Source organism: Melanostigma gelatinosum (assembly GCF_949748355.1).
Source record: "Melanostigma gelatinosum genome assembly, chromosome: 6".
In the NCBI taxonomy this organism is placed as follows: domain Eukaryota; kingdom Metazoa; phylum Chordata; class Actinopteri; order Perciformes; family Zoarcidae; genus Melanostigma; species Melanostigma gelatinosum.
In genome coordinates this window covers 11,357,328-11,379,410 of record NC_136639.1, presented here as the reverse complement: position 1 = coordinate 11,379,410, position 22,083 = coordinate 11,357,328, and the positions used below count along the sequence as shown (strand labels likewise).

The 22,083-nt window shown below is 42.3% G+C and overlaps 1 protein-coding gene across 1 annotated transcript; it reads right to left on the bottom strand.

Annotated features, from left to right (window-relative positions):
• Positions 1-4,526: 4,526 nt before the first annotated feature.
• Positions 4,527-21,597, bottom strand: trpm6 (transient receptor potential cation channel, subfamily M, member 6; the record flags this gene model as incomplete). Its single annotated transcript, XM_079270759.1, has 39 exons — positions 4,527-5,015; positions 5,761-5,873; positions 5,972-6,023; positions 6,112-6,317; positions 6,391-6,473; positions 6,646-6,944; positions 7,042-7,107; positions 7,267-7,317; positions 7,433-7,458; positions 7,558-7,616; positions 7,739-7,785; positions 8,092-8,182; positions 8,350-8,447; positions 8,617-9,175; positions 9,344-9,782; positions 10,361-10,493; positions 10,589-10,785; positions 10,889-11,003; positions 11,616-11,790; positions 11,892-12,143; positions 12,383-12,511; positions 12,671-12,826; positions 13,512-13,664; positions 13,797-14,025; positions 14,210-14,481; positions 14,776-14,910; positions 15,500-15,553; positions 16,207-16,341; positions 16,472-16,572; positions 16,900-16,972; positions 17,064-17,187; positions 17,317-17,491; positions 17,626-17,797; positions 17,898-18,022; positions 18,372-18,585; positions 18,807-18,996; positions 19,666-19,704; positions 19,934-20,013; positions 21,418-21,597. The coding sequence occupies 39 exons, from the start codon at positions 21,595-21,597 to the stop codon at positions 4,933-4,935; spliced, it is 5,880 nt and encodes a 1,959-aa protein (XP_079126885.1). The 3' UTR covers positions 4,527-4,932.
• Between the last annotated feature and the right edge of the window lie 486 nt (positions 21,598-22,083).

Below are 22,083 nucleotides of genomic sequence, written 5' to 3'. Positions count from 1 at the left end.
CCTGCGGTCCCAATGCAACAAACAGCATCAGCGGAGGACCAAGAAAATAAGAAGACAGCCACGTCTCACGAGACGACAGCAGCCGTGTCAACTGTGTCATCATCGTGGCAAACACCTATTCCTGCGCTCCCCGAGCCTCATTTCGGGCTGGGGGGTGAGGAATCATCTGCCGGAAACTTACAGTTACCGCCAACAATACTAGGAATGTCAAGCACTTATCCCATCCTGTTCACCGATACAGTCTGAAGAATGTAAATATAAATGAAACTCGCCCCATGCCACAACGTAAGAACAGACTTTAAAACATCTAGGAACAATTTTTAAGCTGTCAATCTTTAAAAGAAATGGGTAAGTTAATTTGTTTTAACTTTGAAAAAAAATCTTTTAGGTTTGTTTTATTTTTTTGTTTTTTTTCACATGAATAAGTTGTGAAGTTGAAGAAGCTGAATGGGGACGAGAACTGTGGATTTAGAAAAGCTATTGTAGATATTCTTCTAGTGCAGAGCGGATTCCAGTATTACTTCTTGTTCTGTTAAAATAAGTTAGTCCTAATTTAAATATACAGCAGTCCACCGTGGCTGACTATACCTTGTCTATGTGTTTTTGTTTTATTTGATAGATTTTTGTGTACAGAATTTGTAAAGTTCAGACTTGTAAAAGAATATTGGGTAAAACCGGGAATCGATTCGGGTTTTGTTGATATATAGAAGCCTTGTCTGGATTTTGTTGATATGTAAAGAAGGTACTGCATCCTTCTCATGAGAACTTATAGAAATGTAAAGAGAGCATATGAAGGATTTAAAAAGAAAATAATGGCTACTACTTTTCAAGGTGAAGATATATACATAAATACTATATTTTCCAAAAAAAAAAAGAATCTGGCAGGTTTGCCATCTTATCAATCATTCTCTTCTCGCTGCAATAATTACGTCCAATTAAATGCTGGACTGCTTTCGAACAATCAACCAGAAACAACCAATCAGAAACTAGGACCTCATATTAAACCCCACCTCTTCCCAAGTTCCCCTCATCCTGCCCTTTACTTCCGATGTATTAGGGCCTTGACATGAGATTTCCGCAGACAAGAAGTGGATAGAAATCACAATGAAGAAGTGGAGGATAAAAATTCCACCAAACAACAGATGACAAAATCAAACTTGAGTTCTTTAACTCATAACTTTCCAATCTTCATAAACCTGTATGAGTGCTGTAAGCCCTCATCCCTCCCACTACTATTTGCACAATTCAGTCTATGGACGTCAATCCCTCCAGGCTGTGAATATGAAGGACCCTTTTCTCTAAAGAGCAATAACTTTCACACCGCCTTTCTGATCTCACTTCTCTCCTTTCCTCCTCTTCCTATTTCCAGCTGTTCAGAACAGGGTAGCAGTTTGAACTAGAATGCACTACATTTGACTCCTGATCATTAATTATGTCGAACAATCATCTCATTCGACCACAGACTCTGCATTGTTTTCAATGTGACACAATATGATCTGGGGTTAGGAAATAGCACAGAGAAATACAGATTAGCCTTCAATGATCTTTAACACTTAAAGCTGCAATATTACATTGACAATTCACACGGAAAGCTGTGAAAGACAATCACTTTTTTGCTTTTTTTGTTCGTCACTCCATAATCATAAAGCACTTACAGATTGACAGTTGCTTTTTCTACATTAATGTTGTTGTGATTAGCATTTGGCCACTGTGTAAAGTCACTCATTCTACTCGGCACTTATACCTTCTAAGGATGTTCTCATCAGTCTGTTTGCAATTCTGCATTCAGTCTACTAAAGAGCTTCCTTTAAAGTGAGCCATTTACCAAAATAAGTGACCCACTGCACAATAACAGCACAACATTGATCAGCTTGTTACAGTTTGTTCCCTAAATACCTGTTAGTGGAACTTCTAGCTGATGTAAGACAGCACATTGCACAGTGGCCAAATCTTCAACCAGCTCACAGAGCACAGACACAATCAGACTGGTTACGCATTCATTGACATTAAAACACTTGCCATTTGCATCCTTACATGTTGTTTTCCATATAGTGAACAGAACAATGTCGGCAGCACGGGAAACGAGTGTCAATGTTAAACATCAGTGATGTGCTCACATCCATCTGATCCATTCACAGGATCCTTCCCTTGAAACCCCGACCCGACCCCAGATCAGAGGCCAGTGACTCTTAAGACAATCACTTGCTCAATAAGGCACGATGCACTACACGGCATCTCTCAGGGAAAAGCTCTTTTTCTGACTTTGCATTAAAAGAGGGTTTAATATTTTTGCAAATTTACAAGAAAAAAATGTAATTATAAAAGAATGACTTTCTAGGATAAAAATGTCATACCCCCGCAAGGTATGCTGGCAAAGGAATCTGACCAGACAAGGCTTTGATAAGTGTGTGTATGTGCGCATAGAGCATGAATTCACTGTCCAAATCTCTTTAGAGCCCAGACTATATGACAAGCATTGTTACGTAGCACATGAAGAAAAACAAAAAATATATTTACTGTATGTCGGTGTGCTCTTGTCACCACTGTACAATTGTGTTTATTGCTTATTTTGCTGCTTTTGGGACAGCGGGGGAAGTTCACTGGTGAGCTGTGAATCAAGCGCCATCACAACATCCCTGGGACAGTGAATTCCAACTCTGAATATGAAGTTTTTGTGTGTGACGCTATTATTTTCCCTTGTTAGACTGTGAATCAGAGGGATGGGATGGGGTTATGAGAGGGGATGTGCTGGCAAGAACGAGTGGCAACGCAACACTGTAAGTAAGATACTGTAGCAATAAGAACTGGAGGCATTTACTACTGTCATGTTTGCATTGTAAGATTATTTTTTATTTGATTACTATTTACTATTATTATTGTTCTTATTATGACTACTATTCTTCTATTACTATTAGCCTATTGTTGTTCTGTTCTATTTGCATGACGTTTCATTGCAATGAAACATTTGGGGCTTATTTGTGTTTTTTTCTTCTCATGATATTGTGAGTTTGGTGGGAGGGAGGGGGGGGGGTTAATCTGCAAGCTGGGCCGTGGGTTCAGGGCAAATTTCGTGTCAATTCAGTCAGTTCAAAGCAAATTCCTTTCACAAGCTGGAAGCATTTTTGAATAAAATGCTCTTATTTATACACAACCAATTAAAAGTTTGTTGGTCGATTTGAAATATTTTGTTTTTCTCAACCTTTGAATGTGTGAGATCGTACGACCAGTTAGTGAACGGCCCTTTCTGAACTGGCCTTATTGAACCGGATCAGAGACCCTTAACCTGCAGTGGGAGGGAATGATGTGTGTGTGGGGGGGGGGGGGGGGGGGGGGTATCTATTCTGAATGTTATGGAGTAGCCTGCTCAGTGTGAGGGGCTGAACACATCATGCGCCTTTACCACTCCATCAACACAGAACGACATCGCAAAGCGCACAATAAAACTAGACGTCATCATAAGTGACGACTCAGACAATTTGTGCAAACATTTTTAATACACTTGGTTTAGAATGCATTTCACACACTTAGTAAAATACACTCCAACCCAAACCTCCTCCCTTTCCTGAGAAAACCTGTGTGAGTGTATGTGTGTGTCTGAGAGAGAGAGAGAGAGAGAGAGAGAGAATGAAATGTTTGCTCTACCAATGCTTTGTATACTTTCTTAATGCATTACACATGCGTGCAATTGGAGTAGTGTTGAAAAATTGTTAATTTATTGTTTAGAATGACTTTTTGCGTCCCAGCAAGAGCAAATAAAACAAAATGTAGCAATCTGTAACCGAAACCTGAAAGGTTCTTGGGCTGCAGTACCTCTTTTACACAGGACTAACATAAGAAATCTAAAAATACAATAAAATGAGACCTTTTTTTTTTGTTGTTTTCAAAGTGCTAGCTAGTGAGGAGAGGAAGGATTGGCAGAGTGGGGCGTAGAGGCTTTACTGTGTGAATTTACTTGAGAAACCAATCAAAAAAGGAGAACTCCGAGGAAAATATGTATTTGATTACACTGACAAACAGCTTTTACATTTTATGCTTTTTTCATTTGGAGAAACGGGACTCTGCTGGACTCTGAACTCTGACTCGACTGTAAAACCATCAGCTCTACTGTCGATTTTTTTTATTTTCATATGAGAATGAAATAGTGTTTGTGCGTGCATTTGCATTAAGGAGAGCCACAAACACCCCCAAGTGATGGATCATCATGGGTTGAAGTTCAGAGTCATGCGGGGCCCTGACTGAGTCCTCCTTTGAGATGTAAATACAATGTGAAGGTCTGAAGTGATTTTTGTTAAATTCTATATTTTATCGCTTTTGTAGACATTTTGTTGTGGGAAGAAAAAAAAATAAAGGAAATTTTATGGGTGCATTTCTGTCTTGTTTTTCTGTCTCACACATACATTGTTAGATTTTAACTCTTTTTATTTTAGCCAAAGATGGAACAATATCATCCTTAATAAATGAATCCATAATGTGTGGTGCATGTTAATCATAACAGTGATTGCCATTGCCTCAATATCAAAATATACAGAATAATAATAATATAGAAAATGGTAATTTAGACTTTTGTGAAGTCTTGAAAAAACAATATCTTATTACTGTGTTTCCTATTATGATTCATACAACACAGCTTAGTGATTTTATAAGAATAATCTGCAAAAACGAATTTCCTCCCGACAGTATTTACGTCATGTATTGAAGCCTTTGTTTAAATTACAGTGTCTAGTCACAGACTGCTTGTGATAACAGTTCACTCTTCTCTCTCCCCGTTTCCCCTGCAAAGGAATCAGGGCTGACGCAGGACACCAAAGACCACATTTTATGAGAACATGTGTATGTATGTGTGTTCAAGCAGACAAGTCTCTGTACATGTGTCGGTAAAAGTGCATGTGTGGTGTCCTTCCCTACTTCCTGGGTCAACGGTTACACCCTGGTTTAATCGCCCTCTTGTTCTTCTTGCCCCCATGTCGGCTCTGCCTCGTTACTGTTCTCGCAGCTATCCGGGCTCTTTCTTAAATCTGAACAACAGGAACATCAGTAAGCGACAAGTCGCTCCAATAACACAGTCATTACCACAAGAAAGAGAATACTGACAGGCCTGGGAGGAAGTCCACGCATCCAACATTAATAATTTGGTTTGATTTGTCGGAGAAATCTTGGAGAGGTCACAAGAAGAAGAAGAGCAAACACAATGCACCTTTGAAATATCAAAACAACTGTGTCTGAATGTTTGTGTTTGTGTGCTTGTTTGTTTTTGAGCACAGTTTCTTTCCGAGCAGTTATCCTCTAGATGCCGGTATCGTGCCTACCCAGAGACGTTAATTAATAGCTAATCAAAGCTAATGTCTCAGCAGCACATCGCCAGCACAAATACATGATTAATATGTAATCAAAGGCCGTGGAGCACAATGCACAAAGCAGGGCCCACCCCCATGCCTCAAACACTGCTGTTGTTATCGGAATAAACGAACACTCGCAGCTTAATTAGCTGGCTGTTGGTGTGTGTTGTCTTCATTTGAAGTTGTTGGGGATTTATCTCAGAGCCAACGCTGGCCTCCAGAGTGACGACACAGAGGTGACATACAATTAAATGCGTATACACGTGTGCAAAAAAAAAACCAACAATGACAATCCTATGTATACGCTATGGGGTACAGATTAAATAAAATAAAACTGTATTCTTCACATATTTTAACAATGTTAATATGCACACATTTTCTCTCTTTCTCACACACATACACGTTAACACTGAACGTGTCTGACCTGCTAGGCCCAGTCTGCGGCAGCAGGCACCGCAAGAATGTTTCTGCAGGAAACCGCTGATGGCAGCTTCTCCGAGGTTATCTGGACCAAACAGCATCTCACCCCTACTACCACTGCAACGGCGTCAGAAACAGGGTTTGTCTGTTTTACCAATATGTATTTGAGATCATTTGAAGTTCAAAATGAGAGGGGAACGGTTTCTGAAACTTACCTTTGACCGTCTGCCATAATGACTGTTGGATCAGTCAGCTCCTCCCCTACACCTGTCAAGAAAAGAACACGTCGATACTGAAATAAAGGACAGATAAGTAGATAGACAGGCATGCTGCAAACACACACAAAGGACTCTACCTTGTATATCGAGCACCAGAAGCTCTCTGCATGAGTACTCGTATGTCCAGTGGGAGAACGCTAGCAGCATTTCTTCCAGTGAACAGCAGGGGGTGATCTCTTCTCCAGTGTTGTTGTTGTACTTCCTGAAGTCCCCGACCATGTTCCTCTCAATAGTCAGCCACTGGCCATTGGAATGCCAGAGGACCAGCGCTACATCTAGAAACCTGGTGGGGGGGAAAAGACATTAGTACATGCACAGACACACACACAGATGTATGCACAAGAGAAAACACACACCTTGGTGAGTGATGCATATCATCAGGTTTGACCTCGTCGAACACTTGCATCATCTTCTGGGCTGCTCTCTGCTGCTGGATCTCCTTCAGGGGTATCCAACACAGGTTGAGCATAAAGTTAAAGCGATAGGAAGCTAAAAGGTCCAGTCGATTTAAAATTGTGAAAATGTAACAAAAATAGGAGCAATTTTGGTAATTGGTGAGAAATGTCAACTATTCCCTGCCTATGTGCACTTTCCTATTTAGGTACACTTACCCTTAAACAAAGCTCCAGTGCCGTGCTACCTTGGAAGTACCTCTGCCAGGCACGGACCACCTCCGGCTTGAAGGCTTTGACCACGTACACCAGACCAGGTCTGAGCACGTCCCGTTCCGCCCAGGTACACAGCACCCTGCAGCCCCGCCGGAGACCCCCATCCATAGAGCCCTCTTCACTGGAGAGGGGCTGCAGCAGGGCAGACAGGCCTCGTGACGACCAGGAGGGGACCGTGCTACATTCTGGGTCAGCGTCAGAGGACACTTCCTCCAGAGAGTAGATGCTCACCTCTTCACCTCCTGCAGAGAATGAGGAAAACAGGAGATTAAGTGATTGGAAGGAGGAATGGTAATTCACAAGAAATAAGTTGACTGAGACAAGAAACTAAAATGTTACCCAGAATGGAGACGGGAGTGAAGGGAATGGTGTGAGCCAGTCTCATCAGATTGTTTCTCTCCATAGCTATTAACACACAAACAAAAGAGCTAAAATACAAGTATAATAACACAAATTCAGATGCACAATAGATGAGTCCAGGTATAAAAAAGCTTTTTAAATCGAGTAAAAGAAAATGTTAGCCGAAATGAATCACTCTTAATTTTCTGAATAATATCTCAATACCTGAATAGTGCGGATACAAATTTTCCGAGGACTGGAATGAGGCACTCTTCGCTGAAGCGAGCAAAACAAAAGACAGAAAAAAACTGTAAATCTCACAATGACAAATGATTTCACTATATAAACATATTCTATATGAAATGCATCAAAAGTGTATGTTCAGAAATACCTTCAGAGGCAATCCCACTCTGTAAACTGTATCAAAGCCACAAAGAAAAACATGTGATTTAATTGTTAGCGTCTTTAAGTGTTTTGAAAGTGTTACGGCCAAAAGAAAGGCAGACTTACGAAGACCTGCGGCTCATTGATCGGGCCCAGCTGTTCCATGCTGAGTCAGTGGGGCGCCACACATCCTGAGGGCCAATGCAAAGATACTCAGACAAATTACACACTCAACATGATCTTACATTTCATCAATGTTTATAATGTTTCCACAATTACAACAGTGTGTTGCCACAATTTGTCACAGATTTACCTGATGGGAAAACACTTGCTTTTTCAACAAATCCATTGGTTCAAAATCTGAAACAAAATAGTTATTTTCAATATTCAGATATTTTAAAAAAAATGTACACTGTAAGTAACTTATACATCGCACATTTGATCATTTCACTGTTCATTTATTCATATGCAGGATTCATTACATGATAAAATCAGAGAGGATTTGGTTTGATAAGCCAACAGGCTCTTTATCATCCGCTCATCCTCCACCTTGTCATTTCCCTCATTGTTCCGCTGTGCATTCTGGTTCAGTGGGGTGGCCTATGCTTACGGTATTACTAATAATAACTAATAAGTGCTTGATTGAAATAATCTTCAGGTCCTTACTGAGCTGACTGAGACTGGTTGAAGCCGACCAACATGTAGGCTCTCCTCTCAATCTCCGGTACCTTCTCCAGCAGGCATCAGACAGATTGGACTGCGTTGGTTAACCGTAAGAAATGAAGAGTCACAGAATATAAAACAAAACAATGAGCAGGGTTTGATGATCCATGCAATAGGCAGTGCATTTCTGAGCCATCATGGAGAACAATTTCAAATGTCATAAATCAAGTAAATCTCAACAGAAAGCTCTGAACATCTTACAGCATCTGGACTGCTCTCTTGTATCTTCACTGTCTTCCTGTTATGGCTTTTGCCTCTGCTGTTTAAGATTTGAGTGAAGTCAGAGGACTTGGACCACTCTGTGGAAACGAAAACACACATATGTTAGAAAAATTAGATCAAGCTTGACCATAATTGCATGCTGAACGCAAATATTTATGACCAAAGGCTTATTTTTTAGTTTTAAAGCATCTGTTTGTATTAAATAATTTGTTTTTCTAACCTCTGCATTACAAACTACAACGTTACCTTTGCTCTTGCTGCACAGTAGCGATGTGTCGTCCCAAAAACTCCTCTCCTCAGACAAACGCTCTTTGTCCATCGGTTCGTTAAGCAGAGGACACGATCCCCTCATCGGAGTGAGGGGTGCCCCTGAGAAAGTCATCTTCTCCACACTGGATGACAGGGATCTGCAGTGGCCATAGGGAGGCTCGCTGGACAGACATGCCCACCGGGCCTGCCTTCCACATTGGCTGGAAGGTTTGGACCGACAACTTGGTTGGCTATCATCCTGAGAAAAGGCAGGATTTACCAAACCCTCAGAGAAGTCTCGAGGCTCAGACAGAAGGAGAGCATTGGAAGAGGCTCTGGATAATTCTACATTAGACAGCTGTTCATGTGTCCTTTCCTCCTCTTGCTCTTCTTCTCCTTCCTCCTCTTCCACAGAAGTTTCCTCCTGACTGGGATACAAGTATGGCTCACCTGTCCAGAGTTTTTGATGTGGTGACTCCAAGCTTCTGGGAGAAAGAGGAGACACACAGCGGGACGGCCCACAGGACTGACAGGGTGTCTGATCAACAGTAGCAGACTGCGAATCGTAAGGAAATAAATGTGTTACATATAAAGCGTAGAAGTCATTCATTATGTGCTAGCATTATTGCTACTGAGAAGAAGAAGCTGAGACGACGGTGATAGGTATTAAATCCTCATTCTCTTTCTACAACAGTTATGATTATGAAATGACAACATTAAGTACCTCCTTTGCTCCTTCCTCTCCATCCTCATTGTGTCCTTGTCTTCTTCCTCTGCTCCCCTTAGCTCTGACATTGCACTCCTGAGATGCCAGTCTACTCGCCACCAGACTACTGCCCTCCAGCACAGAGGGCGGGTTACTTTTGGACAACCTGGGCATCACTCGCCGCATATTAAGTACATCACAGTCGGCTCCACTTCTGTGCGGGAGGGTCCAGCTGTGAGGGAGGATGTGCCGGGACGCTGTGATGAGTCGACATTGAGCCAGGCGGGCCTCCTCCTGTTGCAGGCTGTCAGAAGCAGAGAGCAGGGTGAGGGTGTCCACGGCCAGAGCCGACAGGTCCTGGAGTTGACCCAGCTGACAGTCCAGCTCCGACAGGCTGTCCTGAATGAAGATGACCTTCTCTGAGACCTCCCCCACCATCATGCACATCTCCTCTGCTCTAGTAGAACAAAAAATAAATAAATCACACTCTTCAAACACCTTTTTATTAATAACGGCCCATGTTTGACGTTCTTGACGTATACCAGATCCCACAGCTGACAACAAAGTGAACTCATCCCATTGTGACGACATAAAGCCACTGACAGGACACTTTACACAGTGACGACATAATGTATTGTGGGTCACATGTATATAGACATATGAGTGAAGCTTGTGTTAGCAGGACAGGAATACACACTCGCGGGATTGCGCGACAATGTAATTCCAATCTCCAAAACATATGAGAAAAGGTGTAATTTCCAATATCACCATTCATATACATTTTGCTTATCTATGATACATCTGAATCAAAGCTCACTGTTTATGTGAGCATTAACTTTAAAATATCCAAAACACTGGCATCATCCTCTGCAAGGACCCAAGGGAAACAAATCCAAAAGGCCAGTAAGTAGCTCTCAATTGTAATTTTGCCCTGATAGGGAACACAAGAGCCGGAAGGTCATCCTCTCAGATAACATAAATTGAGCAGAGTCCCTTTTCCTGGTCAATACCAATCAATTATAATATCAATCAGACCTCTCAGATGTGGCTCTGATCCTGTTAATTTGACTGCTGTGGAGAACTTCACACTTCTCGTGGAAGTAGGCCTGTACGCATTTCTCCTCAAACTCATGGAGCCTCTTACGATCCTCATGGCCCAGGTAGAGCTCTGGTAAAGACAGGTACGACAGGAGAAGAGACTGAATACAAAGACACATGCTGTGAAATGACTATATCCACACACATGCACACTGCGGTACTCACTAAGTCCAGAGCCTCTCTCCTGCCGCTCAGCATCCCCAATACATCTCCTGTAGATGGCTCTCAAACCTAAGGTCATGTGACTGAGGAGGATAAGCGGCGGAGGCAGCCACGGCCTCTCCTGGTAGGTCATTATGTAGCGATAGCGGTTGTACTTCCACAGCTTATTGGAGGTTGATGCCATGTCAAAGTAGATGTTGCTGTTATTGAGAGGACAACATCAATTTAAATAAAAGTGCTATGTATTTTAGGGTCCTACACTGTGAAAATGTAATTTGGAATTTGCTTTATAAACATGCTTACTTAAAAAATGCGATGAGAATGTTGACCATGATGATATACTGGAAGAACATGTAGACAGCCTGGAGGAATGCCGTCAGAAAGGAAGCGGGAGGACACGGATGACCGTCGTCACATGCTGTTAAGACACCCAAACACACACACAACAGACTTTACACGAGCAACAATCAATACCAACATTAACAGTGGGAATACAATGCAAACTGACACTGCTGTAACCAATGCCACAGATGCTTAAAGGCCTGAATTCAGACTTTTTTTCCCTTAATGTATGATTCGAAGTTTTGATTAAGGGTGTGATTTGGCATTGATACCCAGAACTGATATATGGCACGGAGAAATAACCTCATCTAAAAACAGTAAAATGATACATTTGGAATTGCTGTACCAACAAACTTTTGCTTTACAGCCTTTGGCATCTTCATGTTGTTTGTTGTACACGTGCAGTTGTCAACTGCTGCATTAGTTATCAAAATAATCAAGCAAGCATCACTTAAAAATGGGTGAGAATGACTGAATGAACTGAATTTTAGTGAAGTTCCATGATTCACTTTGCTTTTAAGTTAAACATCACCTGATCTGTATGTGCGTCTCATCATGTTGCAAAGGACAAGTGGCGAGTTAATCTGACATTAAGAAAACTAAGAAACTCAAGGCTACACCAAAGTCATCAACTGCTTTGAATCAAAACTGGTTAATAAGTGTCTTGTGTTTCTCTTGAACCGCTCACGATCTATCTCGGTTGCGTAGACCTCTCCGTAGATCATCCAGTAGGGCTGGAAGACTATGTCTCGAGCGAGGCTCCAGGATGGGTCCTCATCTGGAGACAGGATGGCCTTCCTGGACACCCCGAAGCTCAGCAGCACTATTGCCATCATCACCACTATGAAGAACATGTTACTGGTCTGAGCAGACAGAGAGAGACAAGAGGGGTGACTGAAACATTTAAAAAAACTCATTTCCACTTTCTTCACTCTCCAACAAGTAGTGTACAGTCTCTACCCACCATCTTAGTGATCATGGTGAGGTAAGGGCCAGCATGCTGGTTGACAGCCAGCAGATCCAGCACCCTGACGAACCAGAAGATGATGTCCAGACAGTAACTGATCCGTCCTGCCGTCCGGTAGGGGTCAGCATGCCAACGCAGTGTCAATCCAGCCAGGAAGAGGAGGATGGCAATGGCATCTGATACGTTCCAGTACTCCGAGAACCAAATCTTCAGCTTCTGGCTCAGGTTCCTCGGCTCAGACATGAGTACCTAATTCAGAGTTACATATTCGGATATTCTTTTGTTAAGTAGTATTAAGCTGTGTTGATCTGTCAACCAAGATGCTTATGCATTGTGTTATGTACTAAATACTTTTATTTGGTCTTCAATATGACACTTTTTTAGGAATACCCTCGGTAGAAAATGTATCACCGATGCATCTAAATAGTTACAGAATTAACGGAGAGAATAGAAATAAAGTAGAGAACATGTCTCTCTGGCTCTCTCACCTCTCTGGTTTTCTCCACTGCAGTGGACAAGATGTACGCGATGACCAGCCACTCCTGAACACTGGGTTGATCCTGCATCTCCACCAGGACGACGTAGGAGAATAACATCAGAAAGAACAAGTAGGACATCTAAATGGAAACAGAGACAGTTAAAAAAATGTGGAAACATTAGAAAAATGTACATTAAATACTATACATGCTGCATCAAACAAGAAGGAAATGCTCTGTTGTCAGAAAGAGAAATATTTAAATTGTTTCCACAAGTATTACAACATGGACACCACCTACTGTGTGAAACCAAAACTTGACAACAGGAGCTGTGTAGAAGCCATAAAGTCGTGTGATCCAGGAAAGACACGTCACCGTGGTGGAGGATACAGTTTCTGACACGTGACCAAAACATCTGTCATGGAACGACAGGCCTCGCTCTGCATCCTGACTGGCCTGTGAGAGCAGAGTAGAGCAGAGTAGAGTAGAGTAGAGCAGAGCAGAGTAGAGCAGAGCAGAGTAGAGTAGAGCAGAGTAGAGTAGAGCAGAGCAGAGTAGAGCAGAGCAGAGTAGAGTAGAGCAGAGCAGAGCAGAGCAGAGTAGAGCAGAGTAGAGTAGAGTAGAGCAGAGTAGAGCAGAGCAGAGCAGAGTAGAGCAGAGCAGAGTAGAGCAGAGTAGAGCAGAGCAGAGTAGAGCAGAGCAGAGAGAGTAGAGCAGAGCAGAGAGAGTAGAGCAGAGCAGAGCAGAGCAGAGTAGAGCAGAGCAGAGCAGAGCAGAGTAGAGCAGAGTAGATTAGAGCAGAGCAGAGTAGAGCAGAGCAGAGAGAGTAGAGCAGAGCAGAGAGAGTAGAGCAGAGCAGAGAGAGTAGAGCAGAGCAGAGTAGAGCAGAGTAGATTAGAGCAGAGCAGAGCAGAGAGAGTAGAGCAGAGCAGAGCAGAGCAGAGTAGAGCAGAGAGAGTAGAGCAGAGCAGAGCAGAGTAGAGCAGAGCAGAGCAGAGTAGAGCAGAGTAGAGCAGAGTAGAGCAGAGTAGAGTAGAGTAGAGTAGGAGAAGAGAATGGAAGACAAGAGGTACAATAAGCTATTAGGATTTGGGTTACAGTTTGAAAACAGCGCTGGATAAGTACACTACTGCTATTTTACCGTGTGATCAGTTACCTCGTCAGCCGGTGGAGACTTCACAGACTCAAGTCCAAACAGCATTGCCTCATAGGACTGTGGTACATGGCACATTTCAGCTTTGCTTTTAAACTCCAGTAGCAAGATGGCAGGGGGCAGAAGAAGGCTCAAAATGATCTGAAAAATAGAGATAACAAGTGTATCATATACCAGAAACATCAGGAAACAATGCCTCCAACTTAGTGCTTAAGCTTAGTGAAGCAATATTTTTTTATATTCTCTGACACTTGCAATGTTCACAATATTTACCTTCACGAAGGAGTTTTTCCTCATGTTGAGCGGACCGGTCCAGAGATCTGTGAGGAGCGTCTGAGTGCAGGAGTGTGAGACGAATGGTCGATGACATGAGGAGACGGCCATCTGCAGACAGGTGAAGTGACTCCATGCCTCCATCTCTGAAGTCAACAGCTTCATGGCCATCTGCCCATTCTGGCGAAATGCACAATCTAACAAGTCCACCGCCAGCTGACCAAACTCACTAAGGCACAAAGACGGGATATCCTGCATTATGCACCATTTAAGGATCTTTTAATACACAAACTCGTAATTTAAATGATTACTAAATGGGTCTTTAATCATGCTACTTCAAACTTTATTGTGTTGCAATTGTCCTAGTAGGTTGAGTACAGACAACACTCACACACACACTGACATACACTCACAGTGAATGTGTCTTGAATCGCTCTGAAATCTGGTCGTCCATACTGCTCTGCCGTGCCTCAAAGGCCATGGAGAGGTAAAGCTTACAAGCCACTGCCGCACGTGCCAGCGCATCCTCGCCATGCTGCCACAGGAACAGTGCCATCTGCTGACGCTGACGAAGAACGGCCCACACGAACAGGTCGTTGAAGTTGAAGGGAAACAGCCGTGGAGCATCAACAAGGCCAGGGCTCGACGTGATCTCTCCAATACTCCCGGGTGACACATCCTGCTCCTATGGGAAAGTTAGAGGTATGGACAAAACAAACCACAAAGGAATGGAGATGAAGAAGGAGGGATCCCATAAGGAAAATAAGTTATGAAGGGGATTATATTGTAAAAATATATGTTTGTACAAAGCTGTTAGGGCTGCCTTTCTCAGAACAATTTAATTAAATTTGAATAGTTTCAATTACGAGTGAAGTATTTGAATGACTGAAAATACTGACAAAAATCCCCACCAACCTTGGGTTTCATTCATCAAGGACATCAAAACACAGTGGACAAAGAAAGAAAGAGTTCTAGCTACTTTGTCCTGCAGGCTGGTGTAGGCAGCTCTGAAGTGTTTCCGTGTGTAGGTGCTGCGGTACCCTCCTCCTATGAGGTACTCTATCACCAGGCCCATGTCAATTAGAGAGAGCCGGTAACCTATGGGAAGAGAAGTCTACTCTCACACACACACGCACGCACACACACACACAGTAAATACACACACAGTAAATACACACATATTATATATTTGTTTATACGGCTTCTACAGTTATACCTATAGTGTCCATAGAGGCGTTTTTTTATGTTACCTCAAGGCTACCGTAGTTCTCTAACAGGCATGCAAATGTGCAACCTCGTGGCTAGATTCCACTAAATCCTACAAACTGCTCCTTTAAGTTTAAGTTAACAATTACAACAATAGGGTTCAGGAGAAAAAAACAAGGTGACATTTTGGCTAGACGAGACTGAAATGTTTGGTATAATCTGATGACTAAAAAGTCAACTTTGACTAAAACCATAGTTGAAAAAAGTTACCATTTTCTCTGACTAAGATAAGACTAAAATGTACAGACTTTTAGTCATCTAAAACGTGACTAAACAGAACAGGATGAAGTTGACTAAATAGGCTTAACACTAACAAGGAGATTTGACACAGGATTAAGACTAAATTTAGAAAAATAGTAACACTAGTTAAAGCCAATAATGTCTGAGTAAAGAGTGTAATTTAATATCCATATGATCATCTCATTCTCACTTGTCACCTGTTTTGCATCTTCAGCGAGGTGGTGCAGGAAGCTGTCCGTCTGCCCCTGTGACTGTGGAAAGAAACTTGAAATATTATCCAGAGAGTAGTAAACGGGACAGCTGCCAAATCAGAGCAAAATAAAAGATCTACTGGTTACTTTATAACAAAGTTGCATATTGCGTACACAGTCGCAGCCCTGGGACACTTAGCTTCTTAGGGGGACTTATTGTCCCAGAGTTATGAATAAATAAACAGGTATTGATACACAAAAGATAAAGGCACTGTGGAGAAAGCCAAGTGTGAATGTACTGATGACAAAGAGTCTTATGATCTCAAAACATCCTAAAACAACAACTGGGAAAATACCCTGAATGCAAGTGACCAAGAAACAAAGACATTACTGGTGCAAAACACTTACAGTGCATTATTGTGAGTTCGATCAAAGCCACAGTTTTGGAGTTTGTGTTTCAAGAGTCACAATCAAAATAACTGAATTTCTTCTGTTTGTATACTAAAGTGCGAGCCAAGGGGAAACAAAACAGTAAACGGTACAGCAAGACAAACACAAGTACTGTGGGGTGTAAGTCTTTTTTTTGTTTTTTTTAATGTAATATGTTGTTTTTTATGTCAATGCTGTACCAATAAGATAAGTAAATAATACAGTCTGAAGGAGATGGAGAGTCGCAAACATAAAAAGTAGATACTTCAACATATGATAATAACCGTGTTATAGAGCTCCTCCAGGCGATCCACAGTAAGGAAGCGGCTCATAGTCATGCCGTGGTCAATCAGCAGTTTGACAAAACTGACTCGGTCCATCACCAGAGCATCCAGCATGACATTCTCCAAGGAACCCACCTGCATACAGCATACAATTATTAGGATGAGACAGCAACTGTTAAGGACCGTTAGAATGAAGAATATAATGTGCAATAACAACGTTTAATTACAACATATATACAGTAGTGAGTCTCTGAGCCCGTCTTACCTTCCAATGCTGTCCGTACACCAGGACATCTTTCTGTGCTATGTCAGCCCTGTCCCAGGCGAGGGCCATACTCAGCTGCTCTGCAGGACTGGCCTTGGTGCCTGTTCATCATACAGAACAAAAAATATACATCAGAACGTAGATATATACCTCTGCATTCCTAGACAACAGCAAACCTTTCTCCCAGCTGACATTTTAGCAGGAAAAGCCCATTTCTATCATTAATTATTGTTCCATTGTTCCATTTAAGTGCACCAGTAATTCTGCCTGCACAATAACAAGCCTGGAACTTGTAAACCTACAAAGAATGCAGCAGTTATTACTGTTATCAATTATTATTACTATTATGTAGTTTTCCTGCTGTGACATGTCAAATGTCTGCAGTGAAAGATGTCTATTGTCACAACCAAGAGGAGAAATATAAATACCCTTGAGACTAGTTGTCAGAATGGCTGCATCAGGTGCCGTTTGGTCCTCTGACTCGGAGTCAAAGATGGTTATCTGTTATTCAAAGACATATTGGAGGTACCGGTAGTGAGTCGTACATGTTTTGAATCACAACATAAACATTCCCAAATGGTGTTTCACTTACAGACTCTCTGTGGTCCATACACTGCAGAAGGAGACTGCAGAGCTGAGACGCTTCTGCTGTCTCTACTGCAAACACATCTCCAATCCTGACAAGGAAGTCCTCTTTAGTGTCAGCATCCAACTGCCTGAAGAAATGCAGTAAAGCTGTAAGTTATATTTGTGACATGTCACAACATTATCAAAGCAACAAGTTGACACAATAAGGTAGCTCCATTAGACTTACTTCTTACTTCAGTTGTTCGGGACATGCATACCTGTCAATAGAAGTCTGCTTGTGTAGGAAGGCGAGCAGGTCGGCCGCCCTGCCCGATCCCTCGAACACAAACACTGGCACGGGAGGCACATTGCTGACATAGTCCAACACTGTGGACACAATGGCAGGGCCTCCCTCCACCACCACACACACCACAGGCACTCCTTGCTTCAGTTCTACGAAGACGGGAGGAGAGGGTGACATAACGTCGGTCACATCGAGCCCCTGAGCTTTTCTCTCTGCCTATAAGTATTGCACAAAAACACACACACACACACACACACACACACACACACACACACTGACTCACGAGGGTGTATCTTCTGTAGACGGATGTGTTTCTCCAGCTTCCTCCTGAGGCCTTGTTGGCAGCCATGTTTTCCCAGCGTTCCATCATCCACCAGCAGAAAGTGGGAGTGGAAACCATTAAGACAGGCCCTCTTGCTCAAAGGATTCCCCAGTGGCTGGTAGGGCCTGAACACCTGAGCCATGGTAAGTGAAAGTCACATCAAGAGTCAAGAACCATACAGTATTCAGTGTCAAACTGATGAAATCAACAATACATAAGATTTCATAGCTTACATCTCTGCCTATGAGGTCCATGTTGTTGTCAATGACTCCCCATGGTGTGATGCCGACTGTGTTTCTCTTCCTCAGGTTGTGGCCCCCAAATGTTTTCACTGCCTCGCCCACATACTTAGACACACCTAGAGCATGTAAAGAGCAGCTGAATGCACAGCAAATCAAATTCAAGAGTATAACTCTTAGACCCAGGGACACAGACTGTGAATGGACTGAAATCCTGACCAATGAACAGACCTACTCATACAGCCCAATAATATTATTATTATTATAACGGCATCGCAAACAGAAATGTACATGCAACGTAAAATTAACTGAACATCATACAGGCATGACGTAACAAGGGGTTCTTTACCGTTTAATAATGGTTTTTACCAATAATGATGCACATCAGTCAACAGCATCCAGTGTTGTTCAGGAGTAACAAGTGATACTGACCCACACACGCAGATCTTACAACGTGCATCAACCTACCTGTATTGATGCCGTCAGTGAATATCCATGCTCCTGTGCTGAGGGCGGCAGTGATCAGCCCTTTGCTGAAGGCCTGCTTGACTTTAAGGGACAGGGGGAAGTTTTCTGAGCCCCCCTGGACAGTCAGTAGCAGCTTGGGTCTCTCCATCTGCCACTCCCTCAACATCAGCTGGAGCAGCACCTCTGGCTTGGAGTCCACAGCCACACGAACATACTGGAGAGGAAAAACATGGCACTTTTAGGGACGGAGAAGCTATTTCTGCTGTTCTCAGGTACCGCGTGACTGTTCAGTGAAGCAGATGCTATCTTAGATCATAGCATGCCAAAGCTTGTTTATACAGCAATCATAAGACAAATCCCTGTCTTATTCAATCCTGGAAAAGCATGTACCTTCATTTCAAACACATATGCTGTCGAGTTAGTAATCTCACAGACCTTGGCCCGGCATACACGCGTGGCAGTGTCGTGAAAGTCTATGGTCCCATAGGCGTTCGTGGGACTGGCTTTGGTGTGGAGCTCTATGGACCAGTCCTCTTCCAGGTCCTGTCCAGGACCAGGATAGAGGGATGTGGGGGGAAGGGACTCTTGCCAAGAGTGCTCCCCAATGAGGCGGCCACAACTACATCTATCAATTGAAAGATTATGTGATTGAGTATAGCGGGTGGTGAGAGGTGGCAGAAATTCAGAGTAACTTCTGTTTGTGCCTGCACATCATTCACTTACATGTTATCACTCTTTTGAGCGATCAAAAGTAGGTGTTTGCTTGTGAAGCACCCCAAAATCACGGTATTGTTGGGTAACATTCACAGATACCTGACAGGCCTCCACCAGGCCTATTTAAGCCAGGCTGCTGCAGTTTGTCCCCCTTCCCGTCTCCCTCCCTTCCTCTTCACCTCCCTTTGTCCTTGGGTCTATGTTTGGTTGTGTTTATCATTTTACAGCCCACAGAATTCCCACACATCTCTCATCCTCCTAACCTCCTACACTGCTGATAACACTAACTTCCATGTAGGATAGCTACAAAATAAAAAGACATTGGCCTTATCACTTTCCTTGAGGCAGTTTGTGACAAATTAAACAAGTGGTTCTTTTCTAAATTTGCAATAATATTAAATATGGCAAGACACAAGGGAAATAACAAAAGAGCAAAAAGGGGAAATGATGAAATAAAGTGTGTGGGGGGAAAAGCAACACAAGATCTTCATTGGAATAGGGGGTGGGGTGTAGGAGGGTAATGTAGTGGGTTTGAGGATGGTGTAAATACGCACATAAACACACAATTCATAGATTATACCTGATCAAGTTTTGGCACACTTGACATACGGGAATACATCTGTAAGAAACAGGAAATAACAAATTATCAAAGAATCCACACGGTCTCTATTCCTGGAAGGAAGGGCCGAGTGCCAAATCGTTTTGCTCTCAGAAAAACGTTGTTTCCAACCACTGCTGATAATATCCAACGATGTACGAACTAAACAAATCATCCTGTTTTTCTTCTGAGAATCATAAAAACCTGTACTTTTCTGGAAGCTCATCAATGCAATCAGATTCCAGTTTACCTATGTAGGTCCCGAGATGAAGGGATAAACTTCACACACTCTCTTTTGGAGAAGGATTCCTCAATCCAAGACTTTCGTGACTGGAATGAGAAGAGAAAATATTTACTTACAGAACACAGATCCTGGAGCAGCTAAGCACCATCTTCTCAACTGCATTGTCAAACTCAACCCCCAGCAAGAAACCCCCCAATATTGCTGAAAAAGTGTAATCAGTGACCTTTTCGGTGAAGCTCATTACAGTGCCGGCAGCAGCCCACACATGCTGGACCCACAGTGAACTAACTGCAGGCCCCTCGTCAGAAAAACAGCGACTGCACTCTTAAAAACACTTGGTTAACCAGAGGTACAACAGTAAACTCCAATTGATTTTCACAGAAGTCTTTTCTGCTTCGCCTGATCTTTCAAGGTCTGTCCTGCTCCCGCGGCCCATGTCACAGAACAATTTAACAATGGCCTCACTGAGTAGAGAATTGTTGGTAGGAAACATACACACATCCCCTTCCTGAGATTCGTACACATGCTGGGAGGGAGCTGGTGTGCTGCCTCCTTGGGTCAGACTGTGTTAACATAAAACACGGTGCTTAAGGGTAGCGGCAGTTTGTGTTCACTGTGTTTGTGTACATATATATATATATACCGGTACATAGCAAAGTTATATATATATATAGATATTTCAGTTTAATGACAATTAACCTCACTAATTCTCCATGTGCTGCAGCTGCAATTTCAGAATTGCCACTAAACTAACAAAACATGAATCACCTAAAAGCATTACTTTAAAGATCCTGTACTATAATATATACATATACCTTGACATTTATTGAGACAAAGTATTACATTGTTTATCTGAATTTCTATCACGATTTTCTTCAGAAACGATTTAAGATTTCAACTTGTTCAACTAGATGCCAGGCACTAACTTATAATTAACATAATGTTATAATTATCTGGTAGTAACATGGTGACTGCCATCAGATGACTAGTTGAACATAAAACATACAATATATTTTTAGTCTGAAATGCTTTGGAGAATAAAGTTTCACGAAATGTAAACACAGATTCGAGGTAGAAGTATTTCAGCTAAACTTTTACTGAATGATTAACTTTGTGCACTCTAAGAAACGTTAGTTGATTAACGCCAATTAAAGTTTCTAAAGCACGCTGTTTAAACAACATTATTTTATCCAAAGTGTATGCTGGAGACTTAAATAGATAACTAGGTACCATGTTTCCTTCAGCCAACATCGAAATCACATCAAAACGTTGCTAACATTAGCTATTAGCAAACGACAGCTCATGCGTCGCGTTTAATAAATAGTTTTATACCCATCATAAAGCGCTGATTTATTTATACACCCGCTGGAAACGAGCTGGAGTCATTAGTGGACATTAGATTTACTTACACATAACTTACCATGGCTGCACACTGCAGTTACAAACGTGTATCTTGTATGACTCCACATGTGTCTCGAGTCTAATCCCACCTGTTCATTTAGTCCTCTCACAAGGACTGACTGACCTTTTATTAGCCGCAGGTCCAAAGAGCAGGGAGAGCCAGGAGCCTCGAGGAGTCCTCCTCCTCCTCCTCCTCCACACACATGCAGGACTCTTTCACCTCCAGAGCCGTCAACACATGCAGGAGGCAGTGTTGTGTCCCCCATCATGGTCCTAGTCTGCAGGCGGGACAGACAGGGAGATGTGGTGACTGGTGAAAGCAGCCAAGAAGGATGATACAGATATATATATATTTAAAAGATGTGTCTAATTGTCAGCCCCTTCTCAGGTACACACACACACACACACACACACACAAAGCCAGCCGGAGGGTCACAGCACCTGCAAATATACAGATCCCTTCACTTTTTGCACATTTTATTGTTGTAGATTTATTTTTTAAATGGTTGAAATTGCCATTTTACCCATCAATCTACACTCAACAACCCATACTGAGAAACATGTTTTTGCATATATATATGAATAAATCTGAAATCTCTCAGTTTGTGGTCAAGTGCATCCTGGTTGCTTTTCAATATTTAAATATGACTAATGCAACAAATATTATAAATGCATTTTGTGGTGCACATTTGGCTGATTGTTGTGCTTACTTTTTATCTGTGCTTGCCCCTGATGGCAATCAAAGGCCCTGAATT